The following is a 25,665-nucleotide window of genomic DNA, read 5'->3' on the forward strand; positions in this document are numbered from 1 at the left end:
TTGAAGAAACTGCAGTTCCGTTTGCAGGTTGTAGTAGGCATTTGAAAAGCTGCAGTTTGATCGGATATGTAGGTTAAAAAGATATATGAATATCAAAAGAGAGCTGAGCAGGAAGGATTTGAGTTTGTACGTTATGTAGGCTCTACTCACCTTCCTCCAAAGAGCTGCATCCCCAGCAGAGCGAACACCACAATGAAGAGAAAGAGAAGAAACAGCAGGCTGATGATGGACTTCATGGAGCTCATGAGGGACACAACCAGGTTCCTGAGAGACGCCCAGTATCTGACAGGAAGAAATCACAGCTCTTTAAAATATAGATACACAATTATACATTGAACCCAGACCTTGTCTTGTTGTGTGACTTACTTGGTGATCTTGAAAATCCTCAGGAGTCTCAGCGCCCTCAATACGCTGATCCCAAACGACATGCCAGGCCTGAAGAAGCCCCAAACCACCTCGAAGATGCTGCCGACAATGACCTGCAAAACATGTCAAACCCAAACAATAAAATTATTTCCTCTAGACTAAATGATCACAGAGGTTTGGATGTGTAATACACTCTGAAATCTACATGTCACTATTACTGTTCCCATTGATGCCCAATGTTCAGGGTGCTGCAGGACAGTTTACCAAGCTGCTGTTGTGTTCTTGTGTGCACTGCATCTTCAAGTGAAAAATACACTACTACCATTTAAACCCCTGTTTGGAGGATGTGCACCTCAATGTAATACAGCTACTCAAGTTTTATTGGGTTCTGGGAACTTTATCAGTCCCATTAGAACTCACTTGTTCAACATAATAAAATGATCCTTTACTTTTCTACAGAAGCCCTAAACAAGTGGTTCTCAACTGGTGGGTCCAGAGCAGTTGTCAGTGGGTCACAGATGTGTGCTTAAAAATACTGTCTATACTGCGCTTTTATTTTGAAGGGTTTCCTATGACGTGAGTGCAGTAGTATTGTAGTTTATTCACAGTCCATATATTCACTGACTCTGACTCTAATGAACTGCCACCTGCTGGTAATTTGGATGGCTATGATACTGTTGTGTTTTGTGACATGATGTTTTGTTCTATCTCAGGTAGAAGCTGCACCATTTTTCATTTAATAAGCTTGAGTGGTTTGAAAAAGTGCGATTTGTCATGAAGGAGGTGGTGGTGGGTGCTGAGGCTAGACCAGTTAAGAACCACTGCCCTAAACGATAATGCATCCATACTTTATATTTGCTCTGTTTTCCCGCGGTAATGAGATAATTTCAGGTGTTTTCTTGTGATAACGGGATCATTTTCTGGCGATCTGGAAAATAAAACAACAGGCTGGTAACTGTGATATTACAGACCAGGACACGCCATGCTAACGTTGCCCACACTAATGAGGGGATAAGAGGTATGAGCATCTGACGTTATGGTGGTGCAGCGTTGTTATCTCGAGATAACGAGATAAATAAGTCGAGATTGCGAGAAAACAACCGGAAATGACTTGTCATCAAGGGAAAATTGAGTAAATAAAATGTATGGATGCATGTCCACTTAGGGCTTCCATACTTTTCCATAATATTAAGAGGTACAGTATTTACCTTTGTGGAGACAACAGGCTGGTTTTGAAATGATTAATACATTTGTGGGAATGCTTTATGTGATATGATTTTATGGCTTTATCAGTGAACTAAGATGAACCAGTTTTCTCATTTTGAAACAGTTTTTCCTCTGTGATAAAAAACTGAATTGCTTTGAGTCATGTTTTTGAGAGAATAAGAGACGAAGGACCTCACCCCACAGTCGAAGCAGTTGAAGGATGAGTGAAAGTAGAGCCGGAAACCCAGACCATACATTTTCAAAAACATCTCAGCCAAAAACAGCCCCAGGAAAACAAACTCTGCATAGTCTGGGGATGAGAAAACAAAAAAAGCAATTAAACAAAAGGATAAGAAGGCAGCTGTCTGCCAAGAAGCAGCGCCTCCATCAGACGTGACCTGAATTGCTTTCAAAGTACAAAATCAAAGAGGGATTCAAAACCCACAGAGGAAGATGGTCAGCCAGTCGGGCTGGTTGTGGTGGACGATGGCCACACAGATGGTGTTTAGAGCCACGAGACTGAGCACCATTAGGTAGAAAGTGTCTGTCTTCACCATGCGGCGGATGGAGATGCGCAACATGCGCTCTTTACGCCGCAGGTAGGCGGCGGGGCCACGTCTGCCGCTTCGGAAGTTCATCCTGGATCGCGACATGCCTGAGAGATAAAAAGAGAGAATGAGCGGAGAGAGACAGAAGGAAGGAGGGTGAGGAAGAGGTGAAATTTAGGTGAAATATACAGAATGTGAGAAACTTAAAAGCCTGCCTTAAAGGGATGAGTAACAGAACAGACTGAAAAGGTAAAGGTTTCACTCACTGGCGGTAGATGTGTCTGTAAACTTTTCGTCCCCCGGTGCTCCTCTCCGCGCTCCGGTCTTCTTACTCGCTCTCTTCAGCACTAAAAATGTTCCAAAGAAAACTTCAGGTTATTCACACTTTCAATGACTCAAGTTTGAAACATCAAATGTAAAGGAAAACAAAAGAGGAAAGGATCATTCTTCTTCGATGAATGTCTCTTTAACAGATTGCTCATTTTAATGTTCTATTGTATTGTGTGTCCTGTTTAATTCAATGCAGTGTGTTTTTAACTACTGAACTATTAGTTATTGTATTGTTCTTATTTTTCTAGGATGCATAACAACACCAGGAAACAGGACCTGTGATTATCATTCAACTAGGATGCCTTCATCTGTTGACGCAAATTAACGTAGTGTAATAGTGTAAACACACTGAATCTAAATTATTGTTTGTGGTCACTTGAAGCCATAGTTAAGTATGTAAAATTGCTGGTGTCAGTTACAGTGATGTCAGAGATCCCGGAGACGTAAGGAAGGCTCTACAAACCTTACAAGATATTTGGCCATTGAGGGGAGGCGGTGGCACCGAGCTACAGAGGTGAACTGCTAAGTTTAATGATATGAAGGAGGTCGGGTGTTCTCATTTCTCTCACAGGATGCGTCAGTGAAGGACTTTAAAACTTATTTAGTTGCTAATGTCAGAATTTATGCTTGCATGCCTGCTTCTCACTCATTCATTTCATTTTTATTATTTCAGTCTGTAAGTTTCATTTCAGGGCCTCTTATAACAGTGCACAGATGGTAGATGTTGGGAGCCTTGTTTGTTCACATGCTGAATGTGAAGCAGGATGCAGTTAACATTAGGGGTGTGAATCGCAGGCTAACTCAAAATACGATACATTCACTAAGATACAATACGATACGTGGCCCACTATAATGATAATATCACGATACAGCGATTCTGCGATAATTGATAAATTGCAAGAGAATCATATAATTATACATAAAGATACCTGATTAACTAAAGACTACAAAATGCCCCGTAAAAAGGTTCATTTCAGGATTAATGTATTTATTCACTGCAATTTGGTGTCAGTTTCACAAACTTTGACATAAATTGCAATGAAACAATGATGCGGTGAGTCAAATTGGCATGAAAATCTGTTTAGAGCAATGTATTTTGGTCGGCCCTACACATGGGTCTGTATGAGACTGACTGACTGACTAAGTGAGTACTTTCACAGCTGTAGAGAGAGAGAGTTGCGACATCGCAATGGGGGATCATGGAGCATATTGGACATCCACTGACGCGACTCTCTGTCTATACGGCTCTGGATACTTTGTTCGGGGAGTAGGCGGGGCTGCTCCTCCGCTGCTCGTCTGCTGTCCTCACCTACGCCTGCAGCGCGCACCTAAACACGTTGTCATCGGCCTCATAAGGACGGTCCTTGTAAAACATTGCCCACAAAAGCGCACATTGACCTGATGCGGTCAGACACATACTAGGTTTTGACCTAGTCTTGTTATAAAATTAAAATATCGATATATTTGTATCGCACAAGTCAGGATGATGATATATTGCTGTATCGATATTTTGTCCCACCCCCAGTTAACATAACTTAAATTTGGAAGTATAAAGAGAGAGATGGCTGGTTTGGTGATAATTGTGCTTGTTCATGTTGTGTTTGGTTCTTACTCTCGACTGCAGGAGGATTAAAACAGTTGTTACAGACAGATTTTACTTAAAAAGGAAACTCCTCATCCATTTAAAATGAACTCATTGAAATTACCATCAAACTAATGAATCGAACAAAAAAATGTATAACAGCGCTATTAATAAAGCCGAGCACGACGTGCATCCGACCTCGTCAGAGTGGTGATGTGATTTTTATGTAAAAGTGACTCATGAGACCAACATGTTAAATTGCAAACATGTTTATGTAACGAGGTGCTTGTCTGATAGGGGGCTTCAGTTTCCCCTGTGAGACTGAATTGGTAATATTAAATCAAGCATTAGTATTGTTGCCATGGTTACCTGCTGCTTGCACAATCACTTACAGTACAGAGGTGGTTAAACTGTTGACCGGAACAATGTTGGACATGTTTCCACACACAGAAATAGACACCAGTTATTCCAACATGTTCCGTGAACTCACCGTCTAACGGCGATCTCCCTGAGTTTTTATTCTCCTCCGCCAGCATCACCTCCTCTGTAATACAATGAAACGGGAGGTTATACACAGACTCATTTGCGTTTCAATTTAAATCATCCGACATGGAAATATTACACATTGCAGGCTTGAATTCTTTAGGATGTCTGCAAACATTTGTAGGAACTGAGGCCAAACTGATGTAAACGAGTGCTTTGAGAGGCCAGCGTGACCTTCCTCAGAGAAGAGCTCTTATTCTCTCTTACTCTCCCAATATCTCTCCCTTTCCTCTCTTCCTCTTCCCACACTCTCCCACATCCGTGCACACATAAACACACTGCAGCGCTCTCACATCCACAAGTATGTACACACACACACACGCGAAAATGCGTGTGCGCAGATATGTACATGCACACAAATTTAAGTCAGTGAGTCAGGATCACCTTTTCCTCACCCTCTACTTGCGTGGGAGACTAGCGATGTAGATTGCCATTACAGCAGTGTGTGTGTGTGTGTGTGTGTGTGTGTGTGTGTGAGAGCCACTCTACTGTATGTCCAAAAAACTCTGAAAGTGTCTGCAGCAGAGCGATCGCTTTACAAAATGGGTTAGAAAAAAGGCTGCCCATTTAGCTGTTAAATGATCGTAATCATGCAGCAATAAAACATTAAAACATTTAGACTTTAAAGGGACAGTTTGACATGTTTGGAATTACACTCTTTCTCGTCGCCTTGTCAAACATGAAGCTACAGCAGGCTGCTACTTAACCTAGTTTAGCATGAAGGTGCTGGTTAGCTTAGCATAGCATGAAAACAGGTGTAAATTGCTACCTGGCTCTGTCCAAAAAGTAACCTAATCTGCCGACCACCAATTTAAAAGCTCACTGATAAATCTTGTTTTTTTATCTGTACAAAAACAACTTAATGTTTTAGCTTTAAAGAGGGGGTTATGTGCCAGACTACTTGTTGACAGGATGCAGTAACTGACACCTTTGCTTCCAGTCTAACTCTCTACAAAAAAGCATTTTATTCAAAATAAAACAACTATTCAATTAAATTATTTTGTGAAAGATTTTTACACCTTTTGTCAATGCAATGGACAATCTGTTGTCGAAAGGAAAGGTGGGAAAAGTGAAACAAAAAAATATACATTTTTGATTACTTCTGCATCATCTAAACTTGCTCTGCTGATCAGATGGCTTTTACATACTAGGTTTTATCTGTTTATCTGTCAATAAAACCCTTTAGGGCCTGTGTCCATTAACAGCGTTTTTTTGCGATGACAGCCCCTAAACCAAAGCAATTCAGTGTTTTCAGGACTCAGCTTCCTGAGTGCAAAAACGCCAACGCTCTCGGTTGAAAATAGCTCAACTTTTGGAACACCGCCACGTTCGTCAGTGTCACTGCTCCCTCATCAATCAACCTAAATCAAGAAGGGGCGGGACTTACAACATCATCTTTGTCAACAACAATCACGGAGGAGAAGCTAAACCTTCTGTTTTTTCGAGGGTACAATTTCCATGTCTAATGCTTCTGCTAATGCCAGAACACAACTCCTTTACATTTGTTTACATTTACTTTATTAAATTTCCGTGTATAAAAGCAAATATTAAGCATACAGTGCAATTTAAAACAGATTAACTTATCAGAGTAACTTATCGGTCACTACCGATGGAAGCAGAAGTGCCGGCAGACAACATTTGTAGCCTAGCAACAGTATGCAACGGTGAGAAGCGCTCTGAAATTGAGGCAAGAAATGCCGTTAGTGGACACAGGCCCTTAAAGATATTAACAGAAAAACACCTGGATCCAAATGAATTAGTATAATTTAGAGGAAGTTTAGGTGAGTGATTAGAGCAACCCTCCAATAACCAAAAGATAACAGAATGAATCATCAGTAAATGTGTGTGTCAATCAGCCGCATGCTGATTCACTGTCCTTCAAAAGGTGGGAAATATTAAACTCATAGCTGCATTCCTCCACGTATCTAAATCAAAGTGTTTGTCTGCAGATGTGAGGTTGTTCGGCTGCCCAGTACCTGCCCTGTCTATCCAGGCTCTGTATCCGTTCAGTTCTCGTTCCACCTGCTGCTGCCGGCGGAGCTTCATGAAGGCCCGCCTGTTCTCCACCCGCTCCCTCTCCTTGGCAAATTCTCTGAAGAGGGAAGCATTAAAAATTGCTGTCATGATGCAAAACACTGACTGAGAAATACCAATGCTAAACACACAGGAGGAGTCAAACTCACCCAGACAGGACACCCAAAACCAGGTTCAGCACGAAGAAGGAGCCGATAATGATGAGAGGAATGAAGTATATCCAGTTCCACATGGAGCCCAAGGCATCGTTGGTCTGAAATCCAGAAGATTCATTAATTATAACACAAATACAACAACAGCGTGATGTTTTGTGATTCAACTGAGCTCACATTATACAGAACAGCTGTCCATCCCTCCATGGTAATACACTGGAAGACGGTGAGAACAGCAAACAGGATGTTGTCGAACTGCGTGATGCCATCGTTGGGTCCGATCCAGGTGTCGTTGCAGTCGTAACTCTCCGGACACTTCCTCACCCCGCAGGCAAACGCCAACTCTGACGAGTCAACAGTCTCATTGTCTGCAAAAAAAAGAAGCATACTGTGACCATTATGGTCCACACTAATAGATATTGTTTCGTCTGTGCAGCAGGGAAAAAGAAACCTTAATTCACTTGATTCCCTACACAAAATCTGTACAACAAGCTGTCAGGATGCATTTGGATTACATGTGAATAAAACACTCACACATTAATGTGCTCCTTATTTAAACCATCTGTAATATTTCCTCTATGTAAAACCACAACTATCCTATTACACGTTTGATCATATCAAGTAAACTACATAAAGCGTGTTAATCGCATTCTGCACCACACTGCATCTCTTACCCTTGAATATGTTGTTCATGCTTTTAGCTAAACAAGTTAATGAGCACTTAACTTCACATTATGCTTTCTGTGAAGAGGGCAACCACATTTTACAGCTTCCATTCATGTCGTTTTCTAATTGTTTAAAACTAGAAGACTGGTTTGACTTGTTGTTCTGTGCTTACCTTAAATCAGAGATAAAAGCACCAATTTACGAGCAGGATTTGCAGCACCACAGCCAGTCATTGGTCCAGTATGCATCTTAAACAAGTGTGATGCAGAAACTTGTCTTTTATACGGTAGAAATTGATTTGAAATAAACAATAATTGTGGGTGAGTGAGTCAGCCTCAAGTGAAGGGGTTTAAGTATCTCGGGGTAAAATGGATCGTGAGATTGACGGATCGGTGGGGGCGTTGTACATGGTGAAGAGGGAGCTGAGCCTGAAGGCAAAGCTTTCAATATACTAGTTCCAACCGTCACCTATGGTCATGAGCTTTGGGTATAAAGAATGAGATCCCAAAAGAATGAGATCGCAGACACAGGCGGCTGAGATGAGTTTCCTCCGAAGGGTGTCTGGACCTTAGAGATAGAATGATGGGCTCAGACATCCGGACGGAGCTCGGAGTGGAGCCGCTGCTCCTTCACATCGAAGGGAGCCAGTTGGGGTGGTTCGGGCATCTGATTGGGATGCCTCCTGGGTGCATCACCTCGGGGGTTTTCAGGGCACGTCCAGCTGGGAGGAGACCCCAGGGCAGACCCTGGACTCACTGTAGAGATTATATATGGCGTCTGGCTGGGGAACACTTTAACATCCCCCAGGAGGAGCTGGAAAACGTTGCTGGGGAGAGGGACGCCTTGCTTAGCCTGCTGCCATCACGACCCAGCCTCGGATAAGCGGAAGATAATGGATGGATGGATAAACAATAATTGCCTATTTGTCAGTGAGGAACAAAGAGTGGATGGAGCATATTTTCTTATATCTAGAACAGAGGTGGTATGGCGGATATTTAAGGGAGGAATAAGGGATATTTATACTGTACATATTTTAAAAACTGTGAACTTATCTCCGTTTTCTCAATCCATTGTTGAGTTGTTTAGCAGGGATGACAGTAAGTGCTATGGTGTGGCGTCTGATTACAGAGTAGTAGTTGCCTAATTAAGCAGTAGCTAAACCAGCCAGCAGCATCTCCGATTATTCTTATTGCTGCTACTGTATTCACACAGACCAGCCTCTGTGTGAGAACAATGATTAAACTGCACGTTCCTGCTCGTGAGCCGGTCCAAACCAGTCATAAACCAGCCGAAAACGAAACATGACAATCATCTCCTAAAGGCACTGGTGTTATGATAAAGCCACAGATGGTGAAGTGGTCAAGCCAGAATCCATACTTATACACTCAAACTGTTAAGTATCATAATGCCTTCACTTAGATAAAACAAGAGGGTGAGAGCTGTTATAATGCTGCAGAAATGTAAGGACCAAAACAACGAAGTGTAAAAGTATTTCAGGAGGTGTTTTAAGTCACGTGCGGTTTCTGTTTCCACACTGACTGAGGAACGAATCCAAATTTGCTCTCTCGTGTCGGACTGTTTGCTTCACACGTTTTAAACAAAAAATATTCTAAAACACAAAAACATGAGGTGTGTGGACTGCCCTCTTAGCTTTACAACAGAGAGGGACTAAGCAGTGTGTGTGTTTTTGTACCGAGGATGTCGAAGGATGGCAGGCAGGTTTGGTGGAGCTTCCCGCTGTAGAACTCCAGGCCGATGATGGCGAACATGAGGATGGCGAAGAACAAGAGAAGGCCGATCTGGAGCAGCGGGATCATGGCCTTCATGATGGACTTCAGCACAATCTGCAGGCCTTAGAGAATTCACAAAATGTATCAGTGTTTGTCAGAAATATTATGATCAACTTTTTGTAAAACTAAGATCAATATAAAAGATTAAAGAAAAGCAAATACATTTCCACTTCACTGCCTCAGAATGAACAAAACAGATTTCCATACTAGCTACTATAAACTGCAGAAATTAGGTGTCAATTGCAACAATAGTGCAATACACGTACTTTCAATCTGTCATTTAACATTTGTTTTCATCTTTAAGGTGTTTTTCACAGTTTCTCATTAAACAAAGGTGACAATGATTTGCAGCACACAGTAGATTCTCAATGTGGAGAATACGATGGTGAGGAAAATCACTCTGGTATTCATTTATAGGCTTTAAGCTCAAAAGGGACTCAAAATTAAAATATGTGGACTAATAAGTACAAGCATAACTGTGTGGATCCTCTACCTTGAACAGAAAAAAGTAAATTATTATTTATTTATCTGAATGTTTCACGGACGTTGCTTCAAAGAATACAGGGATTTTATAAAATACGTTTCTCTCTCGCGACCAGATTTCAGTACAGGAAGTGTTCTGTTTTCCCCGTGCACGACCCTTGTAGTCCGAGTATTATCAACCAATCACGTATCAGCAGGCTGCGACGTGTGCAGGAAAAACTGTTCGTGTGGAGAGCAAAAGCAGGCAGAAGGTAATGCGCTCATCATAGATCATATGACGATGATTTAGCTTCTACTTAATCTCTATGAACAGACACCTGCATACTAACAGCTAACCATCCGTTCTAGATTACAAATTGCGTGACGCTGTGTCTTGAAATTCATTCAGTGTTTAGATTTCCTGACTTCCTCGAATGCATCAATGGTCGATTCGACCTCCATTCAACAAACGAGCATTTAAAAAGTTGTTTTTATCTCCTCTCGAGGACAGACCTGACAAAGCTTACATTTTTACTTTTTATAATCTGCATCATTCAGTTGTAATTTCGCTTCATTTCGCTTCGCTGTTTTTCGGGTTCATACCGCCTGTGTAACTTACGTATTTACAGTGAAGCTGAGACTCACCAGAAACAGATAAACGAGTTCTCCAGGGGATTTAATGAACCAAAAAAGGCTGCTTCATTTTGCTGACATATCTAGAGGGGAGAAATTTGCTTCACATTTGATATGAACACATGGTCACTTCTCAAGTTGCTAACTGGACTGTAAACAATGCAGGGCACGGAAAAGAAAGTCTTGGCTTATACCCAACATGTTCACCGTTGCTCCCAGAGCCTATATCATCACCAGATTATAGCCGATGGGTTATATACTAACATTCATGTTTTGAAACAACTGGATTTGTTTACTGAAAGGGCAAAGAATAATCATTAGTTAGTTTGACGTAACAGTGCAGGACCAGAGGTCAGTATTTTACTCACTGGGGATCCCAGAGACGAGTTTGAGAGGTCTCAGCACTCGCACGGCCCTCAGGGTCCGAAGGTCGACCGGGATGTTCATGTGAGCACCAGCGGTGGCCAGGATGCTGTGGACAACACACATACACATACTTAATGCAGTGACTATCCTTGAAATATATGTGATGGTAGTACTGTTAGGCATAAAGTAGGCTACATTGGTATATAACTTTTGTTATTTGAATTAATAGCTATTACTTCTGATGGCCTGAAAATGAAAAATACATCTGGGTTAAGATAGAGAAAATGCAACAGGGACATATTAGCAGCTAAATGTGGTACAAAGTGTCTCTTTCCTATCATGAGATGAATGTTTTTGTCTGCGGTGTCTGACAAATTCAGATACAAAAATAGGTAAAAGGCAACGAATGGATGTAACTCAAGGACAGTTTTCAAGATGAGTCATTTCAAAGGGAAATTTGCAAATAATAAACCGATTTGATGTCACACAGGAGTACAGTAAATCCACTTAGTGTACCAGACTTGTATGGTGAGAGACTAAGAATGCACAGCCACATACACCTGGCAGGCATCTCTACTCACATCTGCCCACGCACACATTGATGTCCCTCCACCTACACACAAACACTGAAAAACAGCATCAGGAGCAACTGAGAGGCAATCGCTCACCAACGTGCACCAGAAATCGCATCTGAAAGCAGCATTTGTGTTATTTATTTAATTAGGAAAATATACTGTTATGACAAACAATAGAGAAGTGCTGCAAAATCCCTGCCAGGAAATGTATCATTGTCCTTAAGGCTGCATTTTGGAACCAACCCAATTCGGTGGCTGGTAACCATTGACGCTTTCCCATATGAAAGGGTCAATATTCACCGCTAATTTGCACAGTAAAATTTCTAATTAAATTGTGGAAATGATCCTACAAATGATAACAATTTTCTAGATTTCTGTCTCTGCATGTTTCACACTGATACAAATATACAAACTCATAAAATCTTTGGCCAGTGAGAGGAAGTGTGGGGGAGGGTATATGTGTGTGTGTGTGTGTGTGTGTGTGCAGGGGGTAGAAAGCACATGGCAGAAACTCAAGTGTAAGCCCACGCAGAATCTCTCCTGAAAGCAGTGGGAGGGGAGAGAGGCCGAATGAGCAAGTGAATGAGTGATGCCGTGTTCACACTAAACATGAAATTGATGTTTAAAGTGGTGTGAGCTCGATGTCCATGCCACCCGGTTCTGGACCTTCTGCTAAAAGATCACAACTGAGAGAGCAGCTGTGTCGATGCTGTGGTTACACAGTGAGAAAATGCAGCCTAATAAAAGATTGCCATGATTTAAATGAGTATATTATTCTTCCACACTAGCTAGCTGTTAAAATATTAGCAAATAACATTTGAGAATGATTTCACAAAAATAAAAACACACCAAATATGAGGGCAGACAATGTTACTTTTTGCATGTTCCTGTTTTGTGCTTACATTAGCATGCTAACATGCTAAACCCAGTTGGCTAACATGGTATCATCTCTATGGTCCCTGTGTCTGATCTCTATAGTTCAAATTCCAAAATAATTAAATGAGAATTATGTTTCCGATGCAGATTGAATGATAAAAAATCTGTTCAGCCACTGTCGTGATTTCAATGTACAAAGACAGCAAAACTTTCTTGCCCACAAATTTGAGGGCTTAGGTTCAAGGAAAAAATCTGTGAGCTGTAAGTGAGTCATATCAACACTGACCCAGAAAAAAGCAGGAAAAAAACACTCCTGAGAACATAAAACCTTTCAAAATGTTTCATTTATGTGTTATTTTAAGAAGATATTGAAAAAAGAAAGCTGGGAAAATTGATATAATCACGCCTACATTGCACCTGCTAAACATTAGCATGTTAGCATTGCTGTTGTGAGAATGTTAGCATGCCAATGTTAGAATGTAGCTTTGTGGCACAGCTCTAACACAGACTCTAAGTGTTGTCTTAGACTTGACAAAGCTCCTCCAGATCCACAGAGGACATAACACAACATTACAACTGTTTTCACAGGCTGAGTGTTCTCCTCATGGAAAGAAAGCTGAACTTGGCATGTAAAATGTGGCGTCTAATGTAGATTTACATACAAAGATGCCTTTAATGTCCTGTGATATAAAGCATCAAAATAAGATTCAGTGTTTACTGGCACACTATTCAAGCAAATTTAAGTAAGACATAAGCATTAGTCAGAATTAAGATAATGCCTCAAAAACTTTTATGCAGATTTGTATTAATTGTATTAAAGTTTAATGAATCCTATTAAAAAAAACTTAGACCTGAGGATTAGTTTTATATGTTTGAATTCAGTGCATGTGTACAAAGTGTTGTAACGACAATTAACCACACAGCTAGCTATGATTAAACACAACAACACAAAGAAAGTCTTTCCTTTTGCCTTTCTCTTATTTTTGGCACTTCTTCTAGGACACCGAACAATCAGTATAACTTCACCTTGGTTATTAGCAGTAATACTGTGCTAGTGTGCAGGTAAATGTACTGAGTGAGTGAACGAATGAGCAAATGAGTGAGTGAGTCAGACAAAGAGATGACACAGCGAGAGACACTGAGACAGGGAGCGGGAGCAGAGGAGTAGGAGTCTGTAGAAATAGCCTTCAAACCAAACACCCTGAACAAAGGAAGGCAGCAGCACAGCTCCTTCAAGGATGCACTTTGAGCACAACAATTCAGTGGAGGCTCCCTCAAAATTAAAGCAAATATTCTGTCTGCTTGTGGTAGCTTATGAATCATCCCTACACACACACAGAGGCCATTTTCTTTTGTTGAGTTTTGAAATTGTTTTACTGCAGGAACAAAATTCACGGACACAATCAATAGTCGTCCAAACCAACATTTTTGTAGCCTTTCGGCTTACAATATCATACGTATATTTAGTCAGCTTATTTTAGAAACTACCGATTTACACATAACTCCTCGTGAAGCACAAAATATTGTTGGATAAAGCAGTCCTAACCTGGTTTAAATGACTTCATTTGGAGTTCCACAGGGTTCAATTATAGGTCCTGTTTTGTTTTATCTGTACATGGCTACATAAGTTGTTTCCTAGCATACTTAGAAGATATTCAAGGTAACATCTCAGCTTCCACTGATGACTTTATCAAGATTAAATGCACTGACCTGATTAATGACTGAATATCCAATAATTCTCTCTAACTAAAAAGAGGGGAAAAAATAGTTTTTGGTACTCAAACATTCTTATTTAGATGGAGAGCACAGTAAATATTATATCTGCTAAATATCAGTATTTTGGCATTGTCTCCATTGTTGGCCTGTTAGCTTGATGATGTTAGCATTTAGCTCAACGCACCAGTGTCTGTAATACTGGAATTGCACTTCTCTGGGCTCACACATAGATGTGTACGGGGGTCACTCAAATGCATTCATGTAGCTGTCCCTTTGTTTACTTTTAGGAAGGAATTTCACATTTGTTTTGGTCAACATCTTGAATTTCATCTTGAGAGATGTGTACAGGTATCTTCAGGACAGTCCAGCTTGTCATAAAGAATTTGTAGCAAAAATGTCAAAACTTACAGTTCAAACACTCAAACATCATCACTTTATCAGGGCTTTCAGGAGAGAAAAAACGAACTAAAACACATTGGAGAGCAACAAACACACGTGCCTCTCAATTCAACGCTGTCAAAACCCAGCAGCGAGTTAATGTTCATACCAAGAGGCTAATCTCTTCCTCATTTGCTCTTTAAGTGAAGCACTGTAGCACAGTATTGTACCAAACTGGCTCTGGAGAGGATGAATTCATTACATGCACAAAATGCAGCCTCTCCCACACACCTCCACCTACACTAAGAACAGCACAAAAAAACTACAGTAATCAGCAGCATCACGTTGTTCACCATTTAAGCACAGCTCTGCATATGTAATGTGCAGTTGAGTCAAAATCAACATAATGCACAAACAAATTAATACCTTCGAATTAAATCTGTGAGAAACATAAACCAGCTAATGGCAACATTAATACTGCTGTGTTGAATTGGGATTGCATTAAAAAGAGACATTTATTCACTATTAGTCATAGAATAAATGTCTGGGTGTATGTTTTCCCAAAGAAAACCCACCTGGGACTGTAAGCTATTGTTTGTTCAGTTCAATTATGAGAGCAAAATTAGAGCTGAGACCACTGCGGCTGTCCTTTTAAACGCCTGGCATAACATGCATATTGTTGACGAGATCTTAAAGTCTAGCCTGAATTAATTTCAGTAGTCACTGACGTGGTTGGAAACCATTTTGGCTGCAATTTGACTCAAAGATTTGAGGTTACTGATGTGCAGTGGAAGCATGGGCCAGATACAGTTAGTCACACTAATATATTAACGTTTACAGGAAGACACAAGGCAGAAAACTAGCCATTCACTAAACCGAGTTGCACCATTAAAACTACATTAATATCTTAGCTAGTTGGGATTTTAGTCATGTGTAAAACAGGTCAAACAATATATCAAGAAAACCTACCAGCATACATGGAGAAATAGGTGTTTCAGTGTGGTAATGCTAACCTTACTGATAGCCTGCAGTGTTTACCACAGGCTATATTAGAAAGCTAACATTAGCTTTGTTGTTTAATTTAGCTAGTTATGCTGTTGCAGCTGGTGTAACAGAGTTTCTTGTGCACATTCCTGTTCCCATTCAGAGAACAAATGGTGGCACGAAAACACAAAAACAACCCACCAATCTATCAAACACATTTCATGAACCTGCAAGTTACAGTTACAGTGAAGCGCAACTGAGCCTGGTTACGATATCAGCTGCTGTACTGGGTGTAAATATTTATTAGAAAATAATCACCAAGTAATTTGTGCTCAAATCAATCATATGAAATCAGAGGATGATGTGTAGGTGGCTCTCTACACCCAAGCTTATGCTGAAGCCTTTGACGTGGCCTGAAATGCACCTCCATAGAAATGTAACAACATGCCGCAACGACAGCTGTTGGTCCTCTTAATAGCATCACACTAAAACCACAGAGGACACTGTGTTTGAAGCTTTGATTCAATGCAGAATTTAATCAGTCTTGTGTTTTTTATTGTACTCAGATGTGCACTTTACTTGATGTAATCTTGGAGGCGACAGAATACATGCACAATGCACAGAGGATGGGTGCTATGGCGGGGTCAGCAAATGTTAGCCAGGGTCCCCTCGTCGGTTTATCAGTCCATTTTTTGCACATCCACATTAAAGGATACAGATGCAAACCGCAATAAAAGGACAGACTCACAAGAGAAAGACTTTTCTCACTGCTCCTGTGTGTCTGTCTTTGAGCCAGATGGCTAATGAATCACTCCCAACTCCCACCCAGTTGTATTATTCATCCTGTCTAAAGAGCATCAATTTTAGCAAAGTGTCACACAGCAAGAGGGACAGCGCACTGGGGCAAGGAAAGCTGATATCCTTCATGCAGCATGATGGGATGCTGACAGTGACACACACACACACACAGGCATACAGGGGTGTGTGTGCAGGCACAGATGGGGATAAATATCATTTAGGTGAGAGGAGGGAGTCTTTAGAACTGATTTAACTGATATAACAAGATGAGGGCAACAGGTTCGCGAGTCATTTGGGAGACATTTTATTGCTAATCAAAGCATCAAATCCACCTGCGTCTATCCGTCTGCCGCAGGATATAATTGACCATTTTAGGAATCCCATTGAATTAAATTGGTTTGTGGGTAAGTTGTTCTTGCGGCGGTCGTTTTTGCTACACACTCCTCACTCAGATTAGGGATTTTAATTGAGCTCAATGTCCCAGCAGATTCGCTTCTGGCAATTCATTAATACGAAATGGAATGAATGCCGCCGGCGCTGGCCCAGTGGCCTCGTTTTTATTCCCAACCGGCCTCCATGACACATGTGTGTTTTCTTTTAAGTCTGACTTACTTGTGCTGTGCCACAAGTGTGTGAGACAGTCCCAGGGTGTGTGTGGTTGTGTGTGTGTGTCTTTGAGAGGGAGAGAGAGAGCGGAGGGAAGCATATGTGCTACCAGAAAATGTGTCAGATAGGTGGCAGGAAACCAGGTCGCCAGTTACCAACCAGCTGTGGCTGGAATTGGGTAAGATGGTCTGTGAGCTGCAGAGCGTACATGACGACTTTTTATAGACCATTTTATACTGTAAGTTACATTCCAGTTCATGAATAGATCTTAACACCAACGTAAGAATATCTAAATGCTCCTGTACGCCCAGCTAGTCGCTTACTGTGTCTTCCTGCTGTTTGGTGCTGAGCAGGGAGAGTACAGTAGGTTTTAGTGCCTGCCTCCTGCGGCCAAAAACACAACTGTGAAGGCGGTGAGAGCAAACCAAAACAGAAAACTTCCAATAACTTGGGCAGATCCTGTACTTGTAGGGACGGTGTGTAAGTAAGGATTGGACGTTCTTTAACAAAATCAATAGACACTGAGTTACAAAAATATGTCAACACGGGCTTTGGGAATTTCTTTTGCCACATTTCACTGTTTTTATAGACCAAACGATTAATCATTTATTGAGAGGATAATCTTTAAAAATCGAAATGGATCAGTCAACACCACCGCTCGCTCATAACACCATTAAACGGTTACACAACTTCCACCACTGGCCTTCAAGTGACATCCTACGCCAAATCTCTTTTTTTGGCAGCACTCACTGTTTGTAGGCTTGATGGTTTGCTGGTGAAAGACTAATGTTACTGTATTATTAACATACAGGCAGCATACCTTGTTGAAACAATTACTGGATCAGAATACGGGCAGAAAAGTAGAAGTGGATTATGCTGAAGGTGAGGTTTGTTTCTGGTAGATGATTTTTTTTTTTTTTTCCATCATGAAAACCTGAAATTAATCGTAACTTAAATTGATTCAAGGTGACCTCTGATGCCATTTTCTTTTAAACAATTCATAATCAATCCTGTGTGTGTTTTTTATTTCATTTCATTGAAGGAGTTTAGTAGTCCAAGGTTGTCCTGAATACCTGTCAAAACTTAAAATACCACCTTCCTTTTTCTCCAGACATGCATGGCCAACAGTGTTGCATATTCCTACAAAAAAATGGTTTTATTTCCACAAATAGTCCAAAGCTTGTGAATAATGAGCCGTTTCTTGTACCAAACACTGCTTCTTTTCATTTCCTGTCTGTTTCTTTTGGCTAACGAGACATTTATTGAGAAGCTGAAAGCAAAATATTTTGTTGCAAACTTTGCCGAATGTCTAATGAGAGAATTTCAAAGCATCCAACAAAAGCAACCAGCACTGTAAAGCTTCTGAACAAATCATTGAAACTGTCTGAACACTTTACACCAGAATATTCTGCGGAAATCTGTCAACGACACAGCTGCTCGGCATTCAGATGGTGTGCAAACGTGATGCTGATATGTGCCTTTTATGTAAGAGGCAGAGAGACTGCGAGATGGAAAGACAGACAGAGAAATAAGAAATACTGAAAAAAAGGAGGATGTGGGTGTCAGGTTGGAATGAGATGTCAACTCGCCAGCAGCAATCTTCCCTGAATGCTGAATACTGTACACTTGGCCATAAACAGCAGAACAAGAGTGGTAACAATGTTAAACTCCTGCGCAAATTAATTTGCTGACTCCCAGCCTTAATGGGAACATTTGTTCATTTTGTTTTTCTTGGGTCTAACTCTCCATCTTCCTTCCTCCCCCTTGTTTTCCTTCTCTTTTCTTCTCTCTTTCTTTCTTTCTTTCTTTCTTTCTACCACGCGTCCATTCTTTCTACATTTTTGCATAATATATCCAGCGCTGCATTCACATTTAATTCACAGAGGTCCTGGGGGCGAACCGAAGCAGGTTTTAGACACAACTGCCAATCCACTTATCCACCCACCTATTGCTGGCTGCAGAGCCGGAGTGTACCATGGAAACACACATTTTCATGCATTTCTGTGTTGTGTTTCCTGTATGTGGTGAGTAAATGTATATGCTTACATCAACAGATCAACAATAATTAAAGACCTGCCTTTAGGGTCAACCGTAAAAAACCATGTGTCAGACATGAGGCAGGGCATTAGAAAGGCTTTAAAATGCAGCACAAGCATGCAAAGCAACAATATTGATAACAAGCAGCATTAACAAGCATGAATGCATCTACATAACTTGACAATCAGTGTCTTGAAATTAATCTTTTGGTTCACCAACCACAGCTTAGTAAAGTAAAAATGAATCGCGTGAAAATTAATTGCACAATCAGTTGCTGCGCATTAATTTGAAACCTTTTTTAACCGTCTCGTACAATCAGTGAAGTTTGTAATTCATCATGGAGTTGGAGGCATATCCAAACACACAGATACAGATACACAAACAAACTCTGCATTTCAAATGTGGGCAGTGTGGGGTAGTTTGGACAAGGCCAGAAATATTCTATAGTTTTCTTATAAATTACCCTGTAAAAGGACCAACATGAATAACAAATTATACTATATTTTAAGTGTTTTCTGTGAAGCCAAAGCCTTATCTTTTTCCTTTGTGCTACCGGGCTCCATTGTTGTCCAGTATCAGATAATGAACCCACATTGTTGCATTGGGTAACATGTTCTGCATTATGAATGAGGGACACGGGCACTTTAGTTTATTTAGTGTCGACCCCACAAACACCATCCATCTGCTGGCAACACTCACTAGAGCACCAAATCTATTAATACACGACTGCGAACACTGCCAATGAAACACACTATGTATCCCTCTTGATAAAAATGACGACAGTAATGTATAAAGTTAGATACGACATATTTTTAGGAACAGAAACTACATATTTCATTGTAATATGCTTCAGAGGAACTCAACCTTCTCTTGTTAGCTTGTTAGCTAACAGGGAGTGTTGATGTTAGGTGACAAACTTGTTTTCTTGTTAGCTTGTTAAGCAGTCAGAGCTATAAAAATATATTCCCTAAAGACTGAAGCACAAAACATGACTTTAATGATGTACTGTAAAGCTACTGTTGAAATCAAATTCAGCAATAAACACTCCTTGGGAAAAGTGGAAGACGCAGTCACAGTAAAGGACCTCTACATAATTTGTTGCACTGCTAACCACCTGCTGTCTTCAGCCAGACATACATTAGCCACACATATATGACACATGCTAGCTAACCACACCATGTGGCAATACATTACTGGTCATATGCAAACACAGTAATACATTAGCGAGACACTTACTCAGTAGTCATCTGCTCTAGTACCGAAAGCCAAACTCCACTTCAGTGCTAAAGTTAGCATCTGTTCCACTTAAAGCTTTTGTCTAATGGGGCTTGTTGTTTGACAGGAGAAAAATAGGCTAATCAAATGATAGTAATTATCAAAATAATGAGGGGCTGTGTTATCAGCGCTGCTGTGTAACTTAGAGTATGAAGGAAAATGCCAAGAATTATGTTTTGTATGTTCTTTTCAGAGTCAAGTATAAAACTAGCTAAGTAGACCTATTAGGTTGCATCTCCAAGGGAACTGTTGGTGTCTCTAGCTTCAGTACTGATTTTCTATTATAGGTTTTTTCATATTAAAAGACTACTGGGTCTAATGGACATTTTTTTCTCAAAACCAACACTGAAACCAAAAGTGTAATTTGCAGTTTTTTCGGGTATGATAGCAACTGTTATGTAGCTAAAGGTACAATAGCTAACGTTAGCTTGTTGAGCTGCTGTAAGCTAATCCACTTCAAACCATGACTTTTCTGTTGTACATTAACTGTACCAGCACCACTTTGTCTCACTATAGCAATACGTGCATGAGTTTGCTCAAGTTCAGACAACTACAAAGTAACACCATGCTAGTCATGCTTTGCAATCTCACTATAGCTGAACATGTAATAAGGCAGGCAATATGCAGTGCATTGAGCCTCTGTTACTATTGGGGTCTATAAATCAAAGACGTCCATAATTTGTAACATTCTCAATAATAGCAACATAACACTTGAATCCACGTTTAACAGAAGCCCAATAGACCCTTTCACACAGCAGACATTATCGCGAGCTATAATAAGAAAAGTACAGATGTAATTAATAATCCTAACAATGGCTGTGTTCCATTTAGGTGAGCCAGCTCTGGGGTCCTGGTATTGTGCATACTGGCACACTGTAACGAATGCTTGATGGAACAGAGCCATCGTTAATGTGATTAGTCACACCTGTGCTTTTTTTTCAGCGACGACTACTCGGAGGAGGATCTATGAAGCATCCAGATAGAAGAGGAACAGGAGGAACGCTTTACAAGAAGTTTACACTCTACTTCCAAGTCAAAGTCTGAGAGCACTTTCTTTGAACTGATATTTGTTCTTCCTCCAAAAGCAGCAGATTTTACCAGTATGCTTGGCAAATAGTAGTTTAGGAATCTGTTCACAATGTTAAAAACGAACATTGAGAAGATAATACCTCCCTCTCTGCAAAAAGAAATCAGGTTCTAATGGAGGCCGAGGGATGTAACTCACCCGCTGAGCACGACTATGAAGTCCATGACGTTCCAGCCGTTCCTCAGGTACGAGCCTTTATGGAAAACAAAGCCGAGCGCCACCAGCTTGATCCCCGCCTCGAAGCAGAAGATCCCAATGAAGTATGGCTCTGTCTTTTCCTGTGGAGATAATACACAAGAAACAGGTCAGCTAAGTGAAAACGAAATGAACGAATGTCCAAATTATAACCTGCAAGGCTTTTTTTGTGAAGCAATTTAATATTTTTTTATCCCAAAATTGAGACACTGCTATATTTCCATAATACCTCATAAATGGTCTGGACAGTAGAAGCTATTAACTCTAAGAGTGAAATAAATACAGTAGAGTAGAACCTGTATCATTAAATCAAATGCTCTGCTACCACAATGTTATTCACGTTAATTCAACAGAGTGAGAGAGAAGAGACAGACAGGAAATTTGGGGGAGAGACAGGCATGACATGCAACATAGGTCACCGACAGTAGTCGAACTGGTGACCCTGCTATTACATATCAAGCGCTGGAACGATACCGCCACTGACCTCTCCACCTCAAAGGTATACTTAAAGGACCATCGTGCTTTAAAAAAGGGGGAGGGGGAGGACAACCTACAATGCCTACAAACCTCTAGATCCAGTGTTGGGTTTGTCCTTTCTAGGCTACTGTACAAACATGGTGGTTTTTGCCAATAGGCCCACCTAATCTTACACACTGGTCCTTTAACTATAGCACTGGAGTAGCAGTTTCTTTCCAACAGTGGAGGTTAATTTTTATGTATCCTCATATTTCAAAAACGTAGTAGCATAGTAGCAGTATGAGCTTATGTTATTCTAACACAGGTCTTGTCAGGTCTGTCATTTCTGTGCAAAACTATCCTCCACCTTCTTAAAACCCAGGGCTCTGAGCCCATCAGAACATGCTAATAGCAAAGGATACACCCTCAACTGAAATTAAGGTTTGTCTTTAGGGATTTAGAGCTTCTGTATGTGAATTACTGCAGTTTAAGGAACAAAATCAACTTTATGTTGATGTAAACTCTCAGTCATTCTGTACCCCACTCACAACCTCTGTGTATGTGTTGAGGATATAAACAGAGTTTGTCCTCACCAGTCTCTTTGCCATGGGGGTCTTATCCTCTCCAGGGAGGTGCTGCTCCAAGGCCAGGACAACACAGTTGGCGGTGATGGTGGCCAGGATCATGTACTCAAATGGTGTAAAGGCCGCAAAGTTAAGGAAGGTACTTTTAACACAACATGAGGACAAACTAACACATAAAACACAATTGAATGATGCTGAGCAGGAGAATGATCATCTGGAACATATACTGGAACAGCACTACAGGTATATGACAATAAACTGTGCATCATTACACAAGCAGGTCAAAAATCAGAGTAGTAACAACAGAAACTATTAGCCTCATTCTTTGTCTATATAAACATTGTTTCTGTAAATTCCTGAAATACTTAAAAACACATGTGACCGTGGTTCAGTGGAAACAGGGGGGAAAAAAGCATTGATGGGTGGATGATTAAATGACAGATGAATTATGGCATGCTTCATATTCTCTGGTATTGGAAGCAATCTGTTAGAGAGATTGCAGTATCCATGGCAACCTGCTTTTAAAAGTGCTTTTCATGAAGAGAAAAAGAGCAAGTCAGGGAGAGAGAGAGAGAGAGAGAGAGAGAGCGCTGTGAAGTCACCTTGGCCTGACTGGATTAACTACACAAAGTACAGCAAACAATCCTTATAACTCCTCTCCCCGCACACAGCTGACACAACATAAGCGCACCACAAACTCACACATTTAAGTCTCTTTCTGATGAAGAAAAGAAGCCAAGGTTTCATCTTGAACTGTTTGATCTCAAATAGTTTTAGATAGTGAGGTTTTCATAAACCAGACAGTTGTGTATACTTATATTAAAACAGGAGTTAGAATATAAACGACAGATACAAGGCTGTATGTATGATGTAATGCTAAAAAGTTTGGTAACACATTATTTTTCCTGCTTCTTTGTTGCTTAAGATTGCTGTTAAGTCAGTTTGGGACTTCTGGTCAGACAAAGCTTTTAGTAATGAGCAGATGACACCTTTGGATTTGGGAAACTGTGACCATTTTGCACAGTTTTCTAACATTTTATAGACTCAACTAGTAGCAGCCTTTGTATCAAACACAATCTGCAGAGAATTGGAGGTTGACACATTCTTATATGTGCTCTAAATATGACACTTCATTAAGAAAGTATGGATTTGCAATCTCATCGATATCTCATAAAAGATTGCAATAAAAGTCGCAATCTTTCAATAAAATAGTATTTGAGTAGTTGATTAATCATTAGAGGGAGCAAAAAGATCAAAAATTAAAAGTCAAAGCTTCTCACAGGTTCGGCTTTGCTAGTTGTCTTTGTCTCTGGTTCTAATAAACTGATTATCTTTGGACTGTTAGTCAGACAAAACCGGCAACCTGATGACATCACCTTGGGCTTGTTGTGATGGGGATTGTTCACAATTATCAACAACAACAAAAAGTAAAACATAAGCTTCAAACCTGACATTTTCTCTTGCATATTTTTTTATAATTTCTCTAAATCTACCTCGGCCCTCTGCATGGATACCATATGTGCAAATGCGTGACCCAGCATGCATTGGGACTGACTATATGTGCCCCGACACTTGTATGTGCCTGTGACTTTCCGTGGCTCGGAGTTCCCATGAGGCAGCTGCTTCTTGTTATTAATTTTCCTGCCTTGAGAGAAATGGGGTCACTGACTCACAGAGGAGAGCTGTGATGGGGGGCCTCGGGGAGCCACACTGACTCACATTGACAAGTCCACATTGTTGCCACTGAAAGCAGTCGAAAATAGCTAAAGTGGGAAACACTTAATAAATCTCGCCCACTCTGTCACTCACTACCTGTTACCTGTTACAATGCAAACCAAGGACTGCTCATGTTAAGACCGTTTAGGACTAATCGCACACAGTTAACCATTTTCTGTCCCTTGCTGCATGTCTCAAATACAGTATAAAATTATATTGATTCGCTATTTAACCCTGGAAAAGGGCGGGTTCATTTCTATTGTTTCTATGTCTTTCAATTGCTTATTGAAGGACAGTGAATACATTTGTAACACATCCTTTTATATGATGTAAAACTGAGCACCAACTGAATCAAAGCAGGCTGCAGCTGACAATTAATGTCCTAACTAATTAATCTGCCATTTGAGCTCTCGACACATTAATTGACTGGTCTATATAATGTGTTTAAAATAGCGAACTCAATGTCCTACAGCCAATCGTGACATCTTAAAAACAGTCCAAAACACAGAGAGATTCAGCTGCAATCTCTGAAGATAAGATAAGACAACAACTTGAAACGATTGCAGATGAATTATCTTTCTATTAACGGATCGATACTAATTGAATCTGTGTGTGAAGTAAGCTTCTGCTTGATAAAAAATACATGCAGATTTAATGTTTAAAACGCTCCTGAGATGTGCGATCCAACACATGACGTCAACATGTATTTTATCAAAGTTGTATTCTTCATGTAACTCTTATTATTGGAGTGTGATGGATTACATAACTACATAAAGCTTTAGGTGGTCTTCACTTTGTATGCAAATGACTGAAAACCATCGGCTCTCGGGAAATTAGAATCTGACCAGTTTACATTTACAAATCAGCACTGATGTAATCCTTTATCTGTCAATGAATCTACTTTAAATCTGTTAAAAAGCATCTGTTTTAGTTTGCCAGACTTCACAGATTCATTTAAAAAAATTTTTTTTGCCTGACATACAGTCTAAAACTCAAAAAGATATTAAATTGACCAGGATATCAAACGAGAAATGCAGCAACTCCTCAATTTAGAGAAATATCAACAAAATAATTTTGTTTTTTCTATTTCAATATGACAGAAAGGCTATTAATTTAATTAATTTTCCGTCAGCCAACAAAGGGATTCATAATTTCCATCACACAAGTACTGCAGCTGTTCACAGAAGTGGATGGGACTTTGTATATTTATGCTGCAGCTGTTCACAAGCTGACTGTCGCTCTCCATGGTGCTGAACTGACCTCGGCCTACCATGTACATAACTTGCAGCAACATTGTTCCTAACTCTATGCTGCTGGGAATTTAACATTCATAGGGACGTAAAAGTCCCAGGAAACTTATAAGAGCTGTTTCACTGTAGCACTCCAATGTTTTCATGCAGCAACATACCATCAAAGAAACGCCACTGCTGGGAATTCATATCTGTTTTCGCTAAAAACTTGGACACCATGCGCAAATATCTGGGTCTCATCCAGTCAATACTCTGACATGTGCTGCTTTTACAGCCCACGATCCACCACAGTACTACTGGCCAGCTCTCTCCCACATACCTCTGCCTCTGTGATACCGACAGTCACATTACCGAGCTGCCAGTGGCCAGCTAGTCTTGACCACTAGCCCCACTCCCACACAGCAACACAGAGCCTGTGGTTAGATAACAGTGGGAGACTGGCACGCTGCACTGT

The 25,665-nt window shown here is 40.5% G+C and overlaps 1 protein-coding gene across 5 annotated transcripts in view; it reads right to left on the minus strand.

Annotated features, from left to right (window-relative positions):
- The window catches only part of LOC138611291 (voltage-dependent R-type calcium channel subunit alpha-1E-like), a 48,606-nt gene extending 26,229 nt beyond the window's left edge, over window positions 1–22,377 (minus strand). For 4 of the 5 annotated variants that reach the window (XM_069684305.1, XM_069684304.1, XM_069684302.1 and 1 more), the window contains exons 1-13: window positions 22,255–22,355; window positions 21,149–21,288; window positions 10,681–10,784; window positions 9,121–9,279; window positions 6,939–7,129; window positions 6,759–6,862; window positions 6,552–6,667; window positions 4,523–4,576; window positions 2,387–2,467; window positions 2,018–2,227; window positions 1,770–1,882; window positions 367–479; window positions 151–282 (exon numbers count right to left, since the gene is read on the minus strand). In XM_069684305.1, the coding sequence (XP_069540406.1) occupies window positions 151–282; window positions 367–479; window positions 1,770–1,882; window positions 2,018–2,227; window positions 2,387–2,467; window positions 4,523–4,576; window positions 6,552–6,667; window positions 6,759–6,862; window positions 6,939–7,129; window positions 9,121–9,279; window positions 10,681–10,784; window positions 21,149–21,288; window positions 22,255–22,347 (1,610 nt within the window). In that variant the 5' untranslated portion in view covers window positions 22,348–22,355. Of the gene's footprint in view, window positions 1–150; window positions 283–366; window positions 480–1,769; window positions 1,883–2,017; window positions 2,228–2,386; window positions 2,468–4,522; window positions 4,577–6,551; window positions 6,668–6,758; window positions 6,863–6,938; window positions 7,130–9,120; window positions 9,280–10,680; window positions 10,785–21,148; window positions 21,289–22,254 lie in introns of all 5 variants that reach the window. The other variant, XM_069684306.1, reaches the window with a different exon arrangement.
- Window positions 22,378–25,665: the final 3,288 nt, after the last annotated feature.

Source organism: Semicossyphus pulcher, unplaced genomic scaffold, assembly GCF_022749685.1.
Source record: "Semicossyphus pulcher isolate SPU_LCO1_2020_fin unplaced genomic scaffold, fSemPul1.0.p SCAF_7, whole genome shotgun sequence".
Taxonomy (NCBI): domain Eukaryota; kingdom Metazoa; phylum Chordata; class Actinopteri; order Labriformes; family Labridae; genus Semicossyphus; species Semicossyphus pulcher.